General features: G+C 45.0%; 2 protein-coding genes across 2 annotated transcripts in view; one reads left to right on the top strand and one right to left on the bottom strand.

The window, feature by feature from the left end:
• The window catches only part of LOC148442681 (uncharacterized), a 120,955-nt gene that overhangs the window by 29,156 nt on the left and 76,498 nt on the right, over nt 1-15,301 (bottom strand). The window lies entirely within an intron of this gene.
• On the top strand, nt 6,994-14,094 carry LOC148442682 (uncharacterized). The gene is made up of 5 exons (XM_088463657.1): nt 6,994-7,033; nt 7,883-7,961; nt 8,081-8,178; nt 8,329-8,626; nt 13,031-14,094. The coding sequence occupies exons 2-5, from the start codon at nt 7,928-7,930 to the stop codon at nt 13,906-13,908; spliced, it is 1,308 nt and encodes a 435-aa protein (XP_088319783.1). The 5' UTR covers nt 6,994-7,033; nt 7,883-7,927; the 3' UTR covers nt 13,909-14,094.

Raw genomic sequence — 15,301 nt, 5'->3', positions numbered from 1 at the left:
AGGGAGTTTTGAGAATCCAGCCTCCCTTTGTGCCACCTGTGGCCCCATGGGATTTGGCGGTGGTTCTTCGGGCCTTACAGGGTCCGCCTTTTGAGCCCTTGGAGTTAGTGGAGCTCAAGTGGCTAACTTTTAAAACTGTTTTCCTCTTGGCAATTGCTTCTGCCAGGAGGGTTTCAGATTTGGGGGTGCTTTCTTGTCGTCCTCCTTTTCTGATTTTTCATCAGGACAGAGCGGTGCTTCGCACTCGTCCTGATTTCCTGCCTAAGGTGGTTTCCAGGTTCCACATTAATCAGGAAATTGTTGTACCAGCCTTTCAGTCGCCTGCTCTTTCGGCTGGGGAGACTTCATTAGACGTTGTCCGTGCACTCCAGGTTTATGTGGACCGGACTAGTTCTGTGAGGAAGTCGGATTCTTTGTTTATCCTCTTTGGTTTTCACAAGAGGGGTTGGCCTGCCAACAAACAGACTCTAGCCCGTTGGCTTCGTTCTGTTATTATTGAGGCTTATATGCAGGAGGGTTTACCTGTTCCAGCCTCTGTTAAGGCTCATTCCACTCGGTCTGTGGGCCCTTCTTGGGCTGCTAGCCGTGGCGCCTCTGCTGTTCAGCTCTGTAAGGCGGCCACCTGGTCTTCCATTCAGACCTTTTTGAGGTTCTATGCGTTTGACACCTTTGCCTCTCAGGATGCATCCTTTGGGCGCCGGGTTCTCCTATCAGCACAGGAGCGTCCCCGCCCTTAGTTGGACTGCTTTCGGACATCCCCAAGGTCACCCTGTGGACCCCTATGGACCCTGAAGTAGAAAACAAGAGATATGGTAAGAACTTACCTTTGTTATCTCTGTTTCTACGAAGTCCATAGGGTCCACAGGGCACACGCCCTGACGCACCTGGCTTCATATGGGCTCTGTGACTGGTCACCGGTTTTCCGTCTCCCATTTCTGTGAGTATGGTTCTTGTGTGTTCCAGTCTTCCTTCTCTCTGTTTCGTCTCCTCCGGCCTGGGCTGCTTACCAACTGAGGTGCCTGTGGCTCGGGGGCGGGGTATAGGGGAGGTTGGACCCAAGTGCATCCTGGGAGCAGCTAAAAGCTTTAACTCCGTGGTGCCCGAGGATCCAGGATCCAGGTATACCCCAAGGTCACCCTGTGGACCCTATGGACTTCGTAGAAACAGATATAACAAAGGTAAGTTCTTACCATATCTCTTGTTATATAGGGAGAGGGGACTGTACATTGATATATGAGGGGGAATAACACAGCTCCCGGAACACACTGATATGTGGTACAATTATTATATAGGGGGAGAGGGGACCGTACAGTGATATATGAGGGGTAATAACACAGCTCCCAGCACACACTGATATGTGGTACAATTATTATATAGGGGGAGAGGGGACCGTACAGTGATATATGAGGGGTAATAACACAGCTCCCAGCACACACTGATATGTGGTATAATTATTATATAGGGTAGAGGGGAATGTACAGTGATATATGAGGGGGAATAACACAGCTCCCAGCACACACTGATATGTGGTTCTATTATTATATAGGGGAGAGTTGACCGTACAGTGATATATGAGGGGGAATAACACAGCTCCCAGCACACACTGATATGTGGTACAATAATTATATGGGGGAGAGGGGACTGTACAGTGATATACGAGGAGGAATAACACAGCTCCCAGCACACACTGATATGTGGTATTATTATTATATAGTGGAGAGGGGACTGTACAGTGATATATGAGGGGGAATAACACAGCTCCCAGCACACACTGATATGTGGTATTATTATTATATAGGGGAGAGGGGACTGTACAGTGATATATGAGGGGGAATAACACAGCTCCCAGCACACTCTGATATGTGGTATTATTATTATATAGGGAGAGGGGACCGTACAGTGATATATGAGGGGTAATAACACATCTCCCAGCACACACTGATATGTGGTACAATTATTATATAGGGGGAGGCGACCGCACAGTGATATATGAGGTGGAATAACACAGCTCATAGCACACACTGATATGTGATCTAATTATTATATAGGGGGGAGGGGACCGTACAGTAATATATGAGGGGGAATAACAGCTCCCAGCACACTGATATGTGGTATTATTATATAGGGGGAGAGGGGACTGTACAGTGATATATGAGGGGGAATAACACAGCTCCCAGCACACACTGATATGTGGTATAATTATTATATAGGGGAGAGGGGACCGTACAGTGATATATGAGGGGGAATAACACAGCTCCCAGCACACACTGATATGTGGTACAATTATTATATAGGGGGGAGGGGACCGCACAGTGATATATGAGGTGGAATAACACAGCTCCCAGCACACACTAATATGTGATATTATTATTATATAGGGGGGAGGGGACCGTACAGTGATATATGAGGGGGAATAACACAGCTCCCAGCACAAACTGATATGTGGTATTATTATATAGGGGGAGAGGGGACTGTACAGTGATATATGAGGAGGAATAACACAGCTCCCAGCACACACTGATATGTGTTGTTATTATTATTATATAGGGAGAGGGGACTGTACAGTGATATATGAGGGGGAATAACACAGCTCCTAGCACACACTGATATGTGGTATAATTATTATATATGGTAGAGGGGACTGTACAGTGATATATGAGGGGGAATAACACCGCTCCCAGCACACACTGATATGTGGTATTATTATTATATAGGGGGGAGGGGACCGTACAGTGATATATGAGGGGGAATAACACAGCTCCCAGCACACACTGATATGTGGTATTATTATATAGGGGGGAGAGGGGACTGTACAGTGATATATGAGGGGGAATAACACAGCTCCCAGCACACACTCTGTGGTTCTATTATTATATAGGGGAGAGGGGACCATACAGTGATATATGAGGGGGAATAACACAGCTCCCAGCACACACTGATATGTGGTATTATTATTATATAGGGGAGAGGGGACTGTACAGTGATATATGAGGGGGAATAACACCGCTCCCAGCACACACTGATATGTGGTATTATTATTATATAGGGGGGAGGGGACCGTACAGTGATATATGAGGGGGAATAACACAGCTCCCAGCACACACTGATATGTGGTATTATTATATAGGGGGGAGAGGGGACTGTACAGTGATATATGAGGAGGAATAACACAGCTCCCAGTACACACTGATATGTGGTATTATTATTATATAGGGAGAGGGGACTGTACAGTGATATATGAGGGGGAATAACACAGCTCCCAGCACACACTGATATGTGGTATAATTATTATATAGGGTAGAGGGGAATGTACAGTGATATATGAGGGGGAATAACACAGCTCCCAGCACACTCTGATATGTGGTATTATTATATAGGGGGGAGAGGGGACTGTACAGTGATATATGAGGGGGAATAACACAGCTCCCAGCACACACTCTGTGGTTCTATTATTATATAGGGGAGAGGGGACCATACAGTGATATATGAGGGGGAATAACACAGCTCCCAGCACACACTGATATGTGGTATTATTATTATATAGGGGAGAGGGGACTGTACAGTGATATATGAGGGGGAATAACATCGCTCCCAGCACACACTGATATGTGGTATTATTATTATATAGGGGGGAGGGGACCGTACAGTGATATATGAGGGGGAATAACACAGCTCCCAGCACACACTGATATGTGGTATTATTATATAGGGGGGAGAGGGGACTGTACAGTGATATATGAGGAGGAATAACACAGCTCCCAGTACACACTGATATGTGGTATTATTATTATATAGGGAGAGGGGACTGTACAGTGATATATGAGGGGGAATAACACAGCTCCCAGCACACACTGATATGTGGTATAATTATTATATAGGGTAGAGGGGAATGTACAGTGATATATGAGGGGGAATAACACAGCTCCCAGCACACACTGATATGTGGTTCTATTATTATATAGGGGAGAGGGGACCATACAGTGATATATGAGGGGGAATAACACAGCTCCCAGCACACACTGATATGTGGTATTATTATTATATAGGGGAGAGGGGACTGTACAGTGATATATGAGGGGGAATAACACAGCTCCCAGCACACACTGATATGTGGTATTATTATTGTTATATAGGGGGGAGGGGACTGTACAGTGATATATGAGGGGGAATAACACAGCTCCCAGCACACAGTAATATGTGGTATTATTATTATATAGGGGAGAGGGGACTGTACAGTGATATATGAGGGGGAATAATACAGGTCCCAGCACACACTATGTGGTATTATTATTATATAGGGGAGAGGGGACCGTACAGTGATATATGAGGGGGAATAACACAGCTCCCAGCACACACTGATATGTGGAATTATTATATAGGGGAGAGGGGACCATACAGTGATATATGAGGGGGAATAACTCCGCTCCCAGGACACTCTGATATGTGGTATTATTATTCTATAGGGGAGAAGGGACTGTACAGTACACATCATTTATGCCATTTTCTTCCACTTTGCAATTTATCACTCCAAAAATGACATGTCATTATTTTGTAAGTTACGCTATTTAAAAAAAATCATATTGCCAAATAAGTCCTTAAAGAGGGTGTGCCATTGTTTCTTAACTAAGTCCTGACATTTTTCCTTTATATAGGTGTTTTCCACAACTTTTTACTTGCTTAGGAGGTGATAATAACTAATGCGCAAAAAATGTTATGTAGAATTCGCACCCGTGAAAAGCGCATCTAATAGGACTGCGTGATAAGTATTTATTTGCATCATAAGCCATATTTCATGAAAAAGAAGCATATCATGTCTAATTGAATTCTCCTCTGAATGTGATTGTGGGCATGAAAAAATTTTTCTGGAATGATATAACAAAAGCTATAAATAATAATTCTCTTTAATTCATCCCTTTGTAACATAATTAAAGTTGAGCAGTATGAATAAAAGAGGTGTCTGGGAGGAACAATGCTCCTGGGGCATTGCCGTTTTATATTTCCGGATCTGAACTGCAGAGAATTGCCAGCCGGCTAATTCTAGCCCCCAGCCGCCATTTGTGGTGGTTTGTCCTTTAGCAACATAGGATTGTGTGACTGCGTCTGAGGCGCCTTATGTAGCTGGATCTGAGAAACACTGACCAGATCTCCATAGCTCGGGGAGGAGGGCTTACTGGTCACATGGTGTTTCCTACCTGAGTATGTGACATGTACTCTTGATATTTTCATTCCTAGATAATTCAGCTGTAAGAAACAAGAGAGTCTATACTAAACTTCACGTGAGAGTCCTGTATAAATCACTGAGGATGGACAAGGACAAGAGTCACATGACTGAAAGGATACTAAATCTCACCCTGGAGATCATCTACCTGCTGACTGGGGAGGTGAGAGGATCTGGGAGTGTCACAGTGACATCACTTATATCTATAGTAATAATACAGGGACATGACCGGGGAGGTGAGAGGATCTGGGAGTGTCACAGTGACATCACATATCTATAGCAATACAGGGACATGACTGGGGAGGTGAGGGGATCTGGGAGTGTCACAGTGACATCACTTATATCTATAGTAATAATACAGGGACATGACTGGGGAGGTGAGAGGGTCTGGGAGTGTCACAGTGACATCACTTATATCTATAGTAATAATACAGGGACATGACCGGGGAGGTGAGGGGATCTGGGAGTGTCACAGTGACATCACATATCTATAGCAATACAGGGACATGACTGGGGAGGTGAGGGGATCTGGGAGTGTCACAGTGACATCACTTATATCTATAGTAATAATACAGGGACATGACTGGGGAGGTGAGAGGGTCTGGGAGTGTCACAGTGACATCACTTATATCTATAGTAATAATACAGGGACATGACTGGGGAGGTGAGGGGATCTGGGAGTGTCACAGTGACATCACTTATAGCTATAGTAATAATACAGGGACATGACTGGGGAGGTGAGGGGATCTGGGAGTGTCACAGTGACATTACTTATATCTATAGTAATAATACAGGGACATGACTGGGGAGGTGAGGGGATCTGGGAGTGTCACAGTGACATCACTTATATCTATAGTAATAATACAGGGACATGACTGGGGAGGTGAGAGGATCTGGGAGTGTCCCAGTGACATCACATATATCTATAGTAAAAATACAGGACATGACTGGATCAGGGAGTGTCACACTGACATCACTTATATCTATAGTAATAATACAGGGACATGACTGGGGAGGTGAGGGGATCTGGGAGTGTCACAGTGACATCACTTATATGTATAGTAATAATACAGGGACATGACTGGGGAGGTGAGGGGATCTGGGAGTGTCACAGTGACATCACTTATAGCTATAGTAATAATACAGGGACATGACTGGGGAGGTGAGGGGATCTGGGAGTGTCACAGTGACATTACTTATATCTATAGTAATAATACAGGGACATGACTGGGGAGGTGAGGGGATCTGTGAGTGTCACAGTGACATCATTTATATCTATAGATATAAGACGCATGTGACTGGGGAGGTGAGGGGATCTGGGAGTGTCACAGTGACCACATATTTATAGTAATAATATAGAGACATACATATTATCAGTGTCTCAGTACTCACAGGAGCTGGGATATATTACCTTGCTCACGGTATCTTGTTTTATTTATTTTCTATCACTGAAATGAAGATGCCAGGAGATGTGCTATATTCTGTCCACTTTCCTATATATGGTAAACAGTATAAGGGTTTTCTTTGTAAGACTGACCTTTCTTGCATATTGTGCACTGATGACAATAAACTGCTCCATGAGTATAATTTTACCCTTTTATTGGTGTCTCCCCCAATACACAGGATTACACAGTAGTGAAGAAGACATCCGGTGAGTGTGAGACACCCAGCAGCCGTCCCTGTGTGTCAGGAGGACTGAGCAGGACCCAGAGCCCCATCACGGTGCCTCCACCTCACTCACTGATACATGAGAGACACAATGACCAGAAGATCCTGGAACTCACCAATAAGATCATTCAGCTGCTGACTGGAGAGGTGACTGCTGGGAATGGGACATTATACAGTGACACCAGGGGATGTGTCTGGGTGATGACTGGAGAGGTGACTGCTGGGAATGGGACATTATACAGTCACACCAGGGGATGTGCCTGGGTGATGACCGGAGAGGTGACTCCTGGGAATGGGACATTATACAGTAACACCAGGGGACGTGTCTTGGTGATGACTGGAGTGGTGACTTCTGGGAATGGGACATTATACAGTAACACCAGGGGATGTGTCTGGGTGATGACTGGAGAGGTGACTGCTGGGAATGGGACATTATACAGTAACACCAGGGGATGTGTCTGGGTGATGACTGGGTAGGTGACTGCTGGGAATGGGACATTATACAGTAACACCAGGGGATGTGTCTGGGCGATGACTGGAGTGGTGACTGCTGGGAATGGGACATTATACAGTAACACCAGGGGATGTGTCTGGGTGATGACTGGATAGGCGACTGCTGGGAATGGGACATTATACAGTAACACCAGGGGATGTGTCTGGGTGATGACTGGAGAGGTGACTGCTGGGAAGGGGACATTATACAGTAACACCGGGGGATGTGTCTGGTTGATGACTGGAGAGGTGACTGCTGGGAAGGGGACATTGTACAGTAACACCAGGGGATGTGTCTGGGTGATGACTGGAGATTGACTGCTGGGAATGGGACATTATACAGTAACACCAGGGGATGTGTCTGGGTGATGACTGGAGAGGTGACTGCTGGGAATGGGACATTATACAGTAACACCAGGGGATGTGTCTGGGTGATGACTGTATCATTGTGTGTGTCAGGTTCCTATAAGGTGTCAGGATGTCACTGTCTATGTCTCCATGCAGGAGGGGGAGTATATAGAGGAACACAAGGGTCTGTACAAGGACGTGATGATGGAGAATCACCGGACCCTCACATCACTGGGTAAGAGGAGACTGTAATTTATTGTACAGGGGAGATTAGGTATGGGGGATCCCTATATACACACATCATCTGATAATGACATCTATACAATGTACTCAGTCACTGTGTGGCTCCTACAGATGGATCCAGTAACAGAAATACCCCAGAGAGATGTCCCCATCCTCTTTATTCACAGGATTGTACAGAGGAAAATCACAGGACCCCACAGGAGCATCAGGTAGAAGGGATTTAGGGTCTCACCAATATACCAAAGTGACTGTCATTATATGAAGCTGTGTGTATCTTATACACTGATATATTTTGTTTTATTGCATCTAATTTCATCTAACTTTCTAATTGTTCTTTTTTTCTGTTGTGGGTTATTTAGGGTGAAGGTTGGACATTTTTAAAGGTTGAAGTTATAGAAGGAGAAGAGACGTATGTGACTGATATGAAGGTAGAAAATATAAAGGGAGAAGAAGAGACCTATGTGACTGATATAAAGGCAGAATATATAGAGGGAGAAGCAGAGACGTATTTCACTGATATAAAGGCAGAAGATATAGAGGGAGAAGAAGAGACGTATATGACTGATATAAAGGCAGAAGATACAGAGGAAGAAGAAAAGACGTATGTGAGGGGTGATCAGTGTAAGGAGGAGGAAATCCCTACAGATATCAGCACAGGTGAGTAAAAAACACTTATTACAGAAAATAGTCGCATTCTCTCTCTGCACCATGGTATACTGTTCGGTTTGATTTTAACCAGTGTATTATATGTGTGGAGTTTATATGTTCTCCGTTTGGTGTGAATTTCCTTCCCCAAACCAAAAATATACTGGTATGTTAAATGACTTTCGACACAATGCACCTGTGTGTTCGGGTATTTAGATAGTAAACTCCTATGTGTATGGAACTTGGGAATGACTACATATCTTGCATACATCACTATGATTGGCTGATTATAAATAAAAAATAATACAGTCAATACAATCATCTTCTTCTACATCCTCCTCAGCCCCTATTGTATTCCTGCTCTCCCCCTTACATCGTGTCATTGTGTGTTACCAGCCCAGAGATCTGACCAGTCTCCTCCCCACACTCTCTGGTGTATCTCATACATCAGGAGCCATCAGCCCCTATTATACTCCTGCTCTCCCCCCTCACATCATGTCACTGTGTGTTACCAGCCCAGAGATCTGACCAGTCTCCTCCCCACACTCTCTGGTGTATCTCATACATCAGGAGCCATCAGCCCCTATTATACTCCTGCTCTCCTCCTCACATCATGTGTGTGTGTTACCAGCCCAGAGATCTGACCAGTCTCCTCCCCACACTCTCTGGTGTATCTCATACATCAGGAGCCATCAGCCCCTATTATACTCCTGCTCTCCCCCTCACATCATGTCACTATGTGTTACCAGCCCAGAGATCTGACCAGTCTCCTCCCCACACTGTCTGGTGTAACTCATATATCAGGAGCCATCAGCCCCTATTATACTCCTGCTCTCCTCCTCACATCATGTCACTGTGTGTTACCAGCCCAGAGATCTGACCAGTCTCCTCCCCACACTCTCTGGTGTATCTCATACATCAGGAGCCATCAGCCCCTATTATACTCCTGCTCTTCCCCTCACCTCATGTCACTGTGTGTTACCAGCCCAGAGATCTGACCAGTCTCCTCTCCACATTTTCTGGTGTATCTCATGCATCAGGTGCCATCAGCCCCTATTATACTCCTGCTCTCCCCCTCACATCATGTCACTGTGTGTTACCAGCCCAGAGATCTCACCAGTCTCCTCCCCACATTTTCTGGTGTATCTCATACATCAGGAGCCATCAGCCCCTATTATACTCCTGCTCTCCCCCTCACATCATGTCACTGTGTGTTACCAGCCCAGAGATCTGACCAGTCTCCTCCCCACACTTTCTGGTGTATCTCATACATCAGGAGCCATCAGCCCCTATTATACTCCTGCTCTCCTCCTCACATCATGTGTGTGTGTTACCAGCCCAGAGATCTGACCAGTCTCCTCCCCACACTCTCTGGTGTATCTCATACATCAGGAGCCATCAGCCCCTATTATACTCCTGCTCTCCCCCTCACATCATGTCACTATGTGTTACCAGCCCAGAGATCTGACCAGTCTCCTCCCCACACTGTCTGGTGTAACTCATATATCAGGAGCCATCAGCCCCTATTATACTCCTGCTCTCCTCCTCACATCATGTCACTGTGTGTTACCAGCCCAGAGATCTGACCAGTCTCCTACTCACACTCTCTGGTGTATCTCATACATCAGGAGCCATCAGCCCCTATTATACTCCTGCTCTCTCCCTCACATCATGTCACTGTGTGTTACCAGGCCAGAGATCTGACCAGTCTCCTCCCCACACTCTCTGGTGTATCTCATACATCAGGAGCCATCAGCCCCTATTATACTCCTGCTCTCCCCCTCACATCATGTCACTGTGTGTTACCAGCCCAGAGATCTGACCAGTCTCCTCTCCACATTTTCTGGTGTATCTCATGCATCAGGTGCCATCAGCCCCTATTATACTCCTGCTCTCCCCCTCACATCATGTCACTGTGTGTTACCATCCCAGAGATCTCACCAGTCTCCTCCCCACATTTTCTGGTGTATCTCATACATCAGGAGCCATCAGCCCCTATTATACTCCTGCTCTCCCCCTCACATCATGTCACTGTGTGTTACCAGCCCAGAGATCTGACCAGTCTCCTCCCCACACTTTCTGGTGTATCTCATACATCAGTACAAGAGATGTCACTATAGTGGATAAATTAATGGTTAATGTAATGATACCCTATGTGACATTACCCATGATCCTCCTTGTGCACTACCACATGTGATAATGGGGTCTATTTACTAAGCAGTGTTAGGAGACAGAGTGATAAGGTGCCAGCCAATCAGCTCCCAACTGTCATCTCACAGGCTATGTTTGCAAAATGACAGTTGGGAGCTGATTGGCTGGCACCTTATCACTCTGTCTCCTAACACTGCTTAGTAATATTACATGACTGACTGGTTTTCAGTATACTGTATACAACACATCACAACACACACTTCACATGAACTCCAACTTGTCACACACACACACAGCTATAACCACACACCCTTTTTTGCACAATGGCTCCCTCCAGTCTCTGTGCTTCGGTGCTCTGTAATGGTGCGCTTTATCTGCTGACCTGTCTCTATATCCTGCTCTGCTCTTTTGATTTCTTCCGCTTTCTGCTGTTGTCTGTCTATGCCCTGCACAATTCCCCTACCCTGTCCTGCTGCCTCCCCCGCTCTGTGCCCTGCACCATTCCCCTACCCTGTCCTGCTGCCTCCCCCGCTCTGTACTCTGCACCATTCCCCTACCCTGTCCTGCTGCCTCCCCCGCTCTGTGCCCTGCACCATTCCCCTACCCTGTCCTGCTGCCTCCCCCGCTCTGTGCCCTGCACCATTCCCCTACCCTGTCCTGCTGCCTCCCCCGCTCTGTACTCTGCACCATTCCCCTACCCTGTCCTGCTGCCTCCCCCGCTCTGTGCCCTGCACCATTCCCCTACCCTGTCCTGCTGCCTCCCCCGCTCTGTGCCCTGCACCATTCCCCTACCCTGTCCTGCTGCCTCCCCCGCTCTGTGCCCTGCACCATTCCCTTACCCTGTCCTGCTGCCTCCCCACTCTGTGTCCTACACCATTCCCCTACCCTGTCCTGCTGCCTCCCCCGCTCTGTGCCCTGCACCATTCCCCTACCCTGTCCTGCTGCCTCCCCAGCTCTGTGCCCTGCACCATTCCCCTACCCTGTCCTGCTGCCTCCCCCGCTCTGTGCCCTGCACCATTCCCCTACCTTGTCCTGCCACCTCCCCTGCTCTGTGCCCTGCACCATTCCCCTACCCTATCCTGCTGCCTCCCCCACTCTGTGCCCTGCACCATTCCCCTACCCTGTCCTGCTGCCTCCCCCGCTCTGTGCCCTGCACCATTCCCCTACCCTGTCCTGCTGCCTCCCCCGCTCGGTGCCCTGCACCATTCCCCTACCCTGTCCTGCCACCTCCCCTGCTCTGTGCCCTGAACCATTCCCCTACCCTGTCCTGCTGCCTCCCCCGCTCTGTGTCCTGCTGCCTCCCCCACTCTGTGCCCTGCACCATTCCCCTACCCTGTCCTGCTGCCTCCCCCGCTCTGTGCCCTGCACCATTCCTCTACCCTGTACTGCTGCCTCCCCCGCTCTGTAACGCCATCATTCTGTGTGGCTCTATCCTATCACTCTCCTTCCCTCTCAGCGGTTATATACAGTGACTCGTTACCCTGTTAGTAACATGACTCTGGTGGGGCTACTCTCCCTGAGGATGACCAGATGACCATATAGAAGCTGCTTGTGCTACATATATATCCACCTGGAGAACTTTGTGTAGTGTGGACGTAGTTGTTTGTAATTAGCCCACAAGTTTTCCGTGTGTATGTGTGAGGGCATCTAGATGGGTATTGTGGTTCACCAACATCACTGGCTAATGGGGCTTCCTGCTCTGTGATGATGGCTAGGGAACGTTACCCAGCAAAGTCTGCATTTGGGGGAGGTATACATTGGTGATGTGCCATCTGCCTGTCCCTGGGGCTGGGTCTATGACATGTGCTTATAATGTGCTTGTGCCATTTTATGCCAATATTTTATCTGTTCATCTAGAGTCTTATTTGTAGTTTGAATATTTGTAATTGTAATAATGTGGTCATAGTTTGTACCTGCAAATTAAACATCTTCACTCATAATAATTACACATCACACGGTGGTGTAGTGGTTAGTATTGCTATCTCTTCACACTGAAGTTATGAGTTTGAAACCAAACCAATATACTGTGTGTAGTTTGTATGTGTTTCATTTAATGCTCCAAATATCATAGTGGTAGGTTGATTGGCTTCTGACACAAATTAACCATAATAAATTTGAGAGTAGATGTGGTAGGGAATATAGATTGTATGATCCACTGGTGCAAACTGATGTGAATAGCCAAATATTCTCTGTAAAGTGCTGTGTAATGTGTGTGCGCTGTATGAAGAGCTGTGATTAATAATAATACAGTTATTTTATTTCCAGCAGATGGACGCACAAGCAGGAATGCCTTGGAGAGAGCAGATATTAAAACAGAATCTCCAGAAGACAGATCAGTTACACTAAATATACATCCAGTACCTCACAGTGCAGATATATCATCTGACTTTTATAATAATCCGGCCTGGTCTCCTAATACCTCAGCTTTTGTTACACATAGTGCAACTCATGCACCTGATAAATTATTTGTGTGTTCTGAATGTGGGAAATGTTTTAATAAGAAATCACGTCTAGTTACACATGAGAGAAGTCACACAGGTGAGAAACCATTTCCATGCTCTGAGTGTGGGAAATGTTATAAAGATAAATCATATCTTGTTAAGCATCAGAGAAGTCACACAGGTGAGAAACCATTTCCATGTTCTGAGTGTGGGAAATATTTTACACGGAAATCATATCTTGTTATTCATCAAAGATGTCACACAGGGGAGAAGCCATTTCCATGTTCTGAGTGTGAGAAATGTTTTACATTTAAATCAGATCTTGTTACACATCAGAGACGTCACACAGGTGAGAAACCATTTCCATGTCCTGAGTGTGGGAAATATTTTATAAATAAATCAGTTCTTGTTACACATCAAAGATGTCACACAGGTGAAAAACCATTTTCATGTTCTGAGTGTGGGAAATGTTTTACACATAAATCAGCTCTTGTTAAACATCAGAGATGTCACACAGGTGAGAAACCATTTCCATGCTCTGAGTGTGGGAAATGTTTTACACAGAAATCAGATCTTGTTATACATCAGAGAAGTCACACAGGTGAGAAACCATTTCCATGCTCTGAGTGTGGGAATTGTTTTACACGAAAAATGAGCCTTGTTAGACATCAGATGTTACACATGAGAAAAGTATTTCAATGAGCTGATACAAAACACAGTTTTAGTAACACTCCAGTCACACAGTATTTTAAGTTATCAATCCGCAGATACTTGGTCTGTGTGTGATTAATAAACAAAGAGGAGGAATTTACAGTGTAGAGAAATCTAAACAACAATAAATAACATAGATCTTTGTAAAGATGCATTCAAATATGTACTATTTTTAATATGAATACACCCAGGGAATATATATATATATATATATATATATATATATAGTGTATGATTCCAATATCAGAATGTGCCATGATACTTTACAGGTGGTTCTCATTATGCCTAAGTTTAAGATCTTTATATTCTATATATTTGCAGAATAAGTCTCCAGTTGGGACCTAGGATGAATAATAATTTGCTTAGATATGTATATATTATATCTGTCCTCATTAGTGTAATTGGGCGTATGGGTGTGATCATATCATGTGACTCACTAGTGGACACTATCGCACGTTATTACTAATATTATCAACATAATCACTATACAATATGGTATGTTGTGTTTATAACATGACCTAGATCCCAGTGACGCTGGCGTTATAGTAAGATAACGTATTAGTGATCTGTATATCATGTGTGTTATTTGTACCTTATTGTGTTATAACTTAGAATTGCTATTATATATATAACATGTGACCTAGATCCCAGTGATGCTGCCGCTATACAGATCACTAATACGTTATCTTACTATATCATGTGTGTTATTTATAAATTATTGTGTTATATAACTTAGGGGAATCGCTATGATATATATATAACATGTGCCCTAGATCCCAGTGACGCTGCCGCTATACAGATCACTAATCTGTTATCTTTCTATATCATGGATGTTATTTATACCTTATTGTGTGACTTTATAACTTAGGAGAATCGCTATGATATATATAATATGTGCCCCTAGATCCCAGTGACACTGCCGCTATACAGATCACTAATCCGTTATCTTACTATATCATGTGTATTATTTATACCTTATTGTGTTATATAACTTAGGAGAATCGCTATGATATATATATAACATGTGACCTAGATCCCAGTGACGCTGCCGCTATACAGATCACTAATCCGTTATCTTACTATATCATGTGTGTTATTTATACCTTATTGTGTTATAACTTAGGAGAATCGCTATGACATATATAACATGTAATGACTGGGATTGGTCTCATGCTATGTGCCCGAAGACTTGTAGTTGTTTATCGTCACCACGTGAAACGCACCATCCAGATCTTTTTCTGGGTTTATTTCACAGATAATCCAGACTCCCTCTCTAGTTCATTCTGGTACTCTGCAGCATTTGGTCCGTTCCGATCATGTGCGGTTATACAGATGTATCATTATATAGCCCTAATATGCCATACAAAGCAAACAAAGAAAAACG

Source organism: Taudactylus pleione, unplaced genomic scaffold (genome assembly GCF_031769625.1).
Source record: "Taudactylus pleione unplaced genomic scaffold, aTauple2 ptg001421l, whole genome shotgun sequence".
NCBI classification, from domain to species: Eukaryota; Metazoa; Chordata; class Amphibia; order Anura; family Myobatrachidae; genus Taudactylus; species Taudactylus pleione.
This window is presented reverse-complemented; position numbering and strand designations above follow the sequence as displayed.

Bases quoted from the DNA above. Each gene is read 5' to 3' on its own strand.
- LOC148442682 (XM_088463657.1), top strand. From the start codon at position 7,928: ATGATGGAGAATCACCGGACCCTCACATCACTGG. The intron at 8,179-8,328 runs GTAGAAGGGATT...TGGGTTATTTAG, and splicing joins GGACCCCACAGGAGCATCAG to GGTGAAGGTTGGACATTTTT. The intron at 8,627-13,030 runs GTGAGTAAAAAA...TTTTATTTCCAG, and splicing joins CCCTACAGATATCAGCACAG to CAGATGGACGCACAAGCAGG.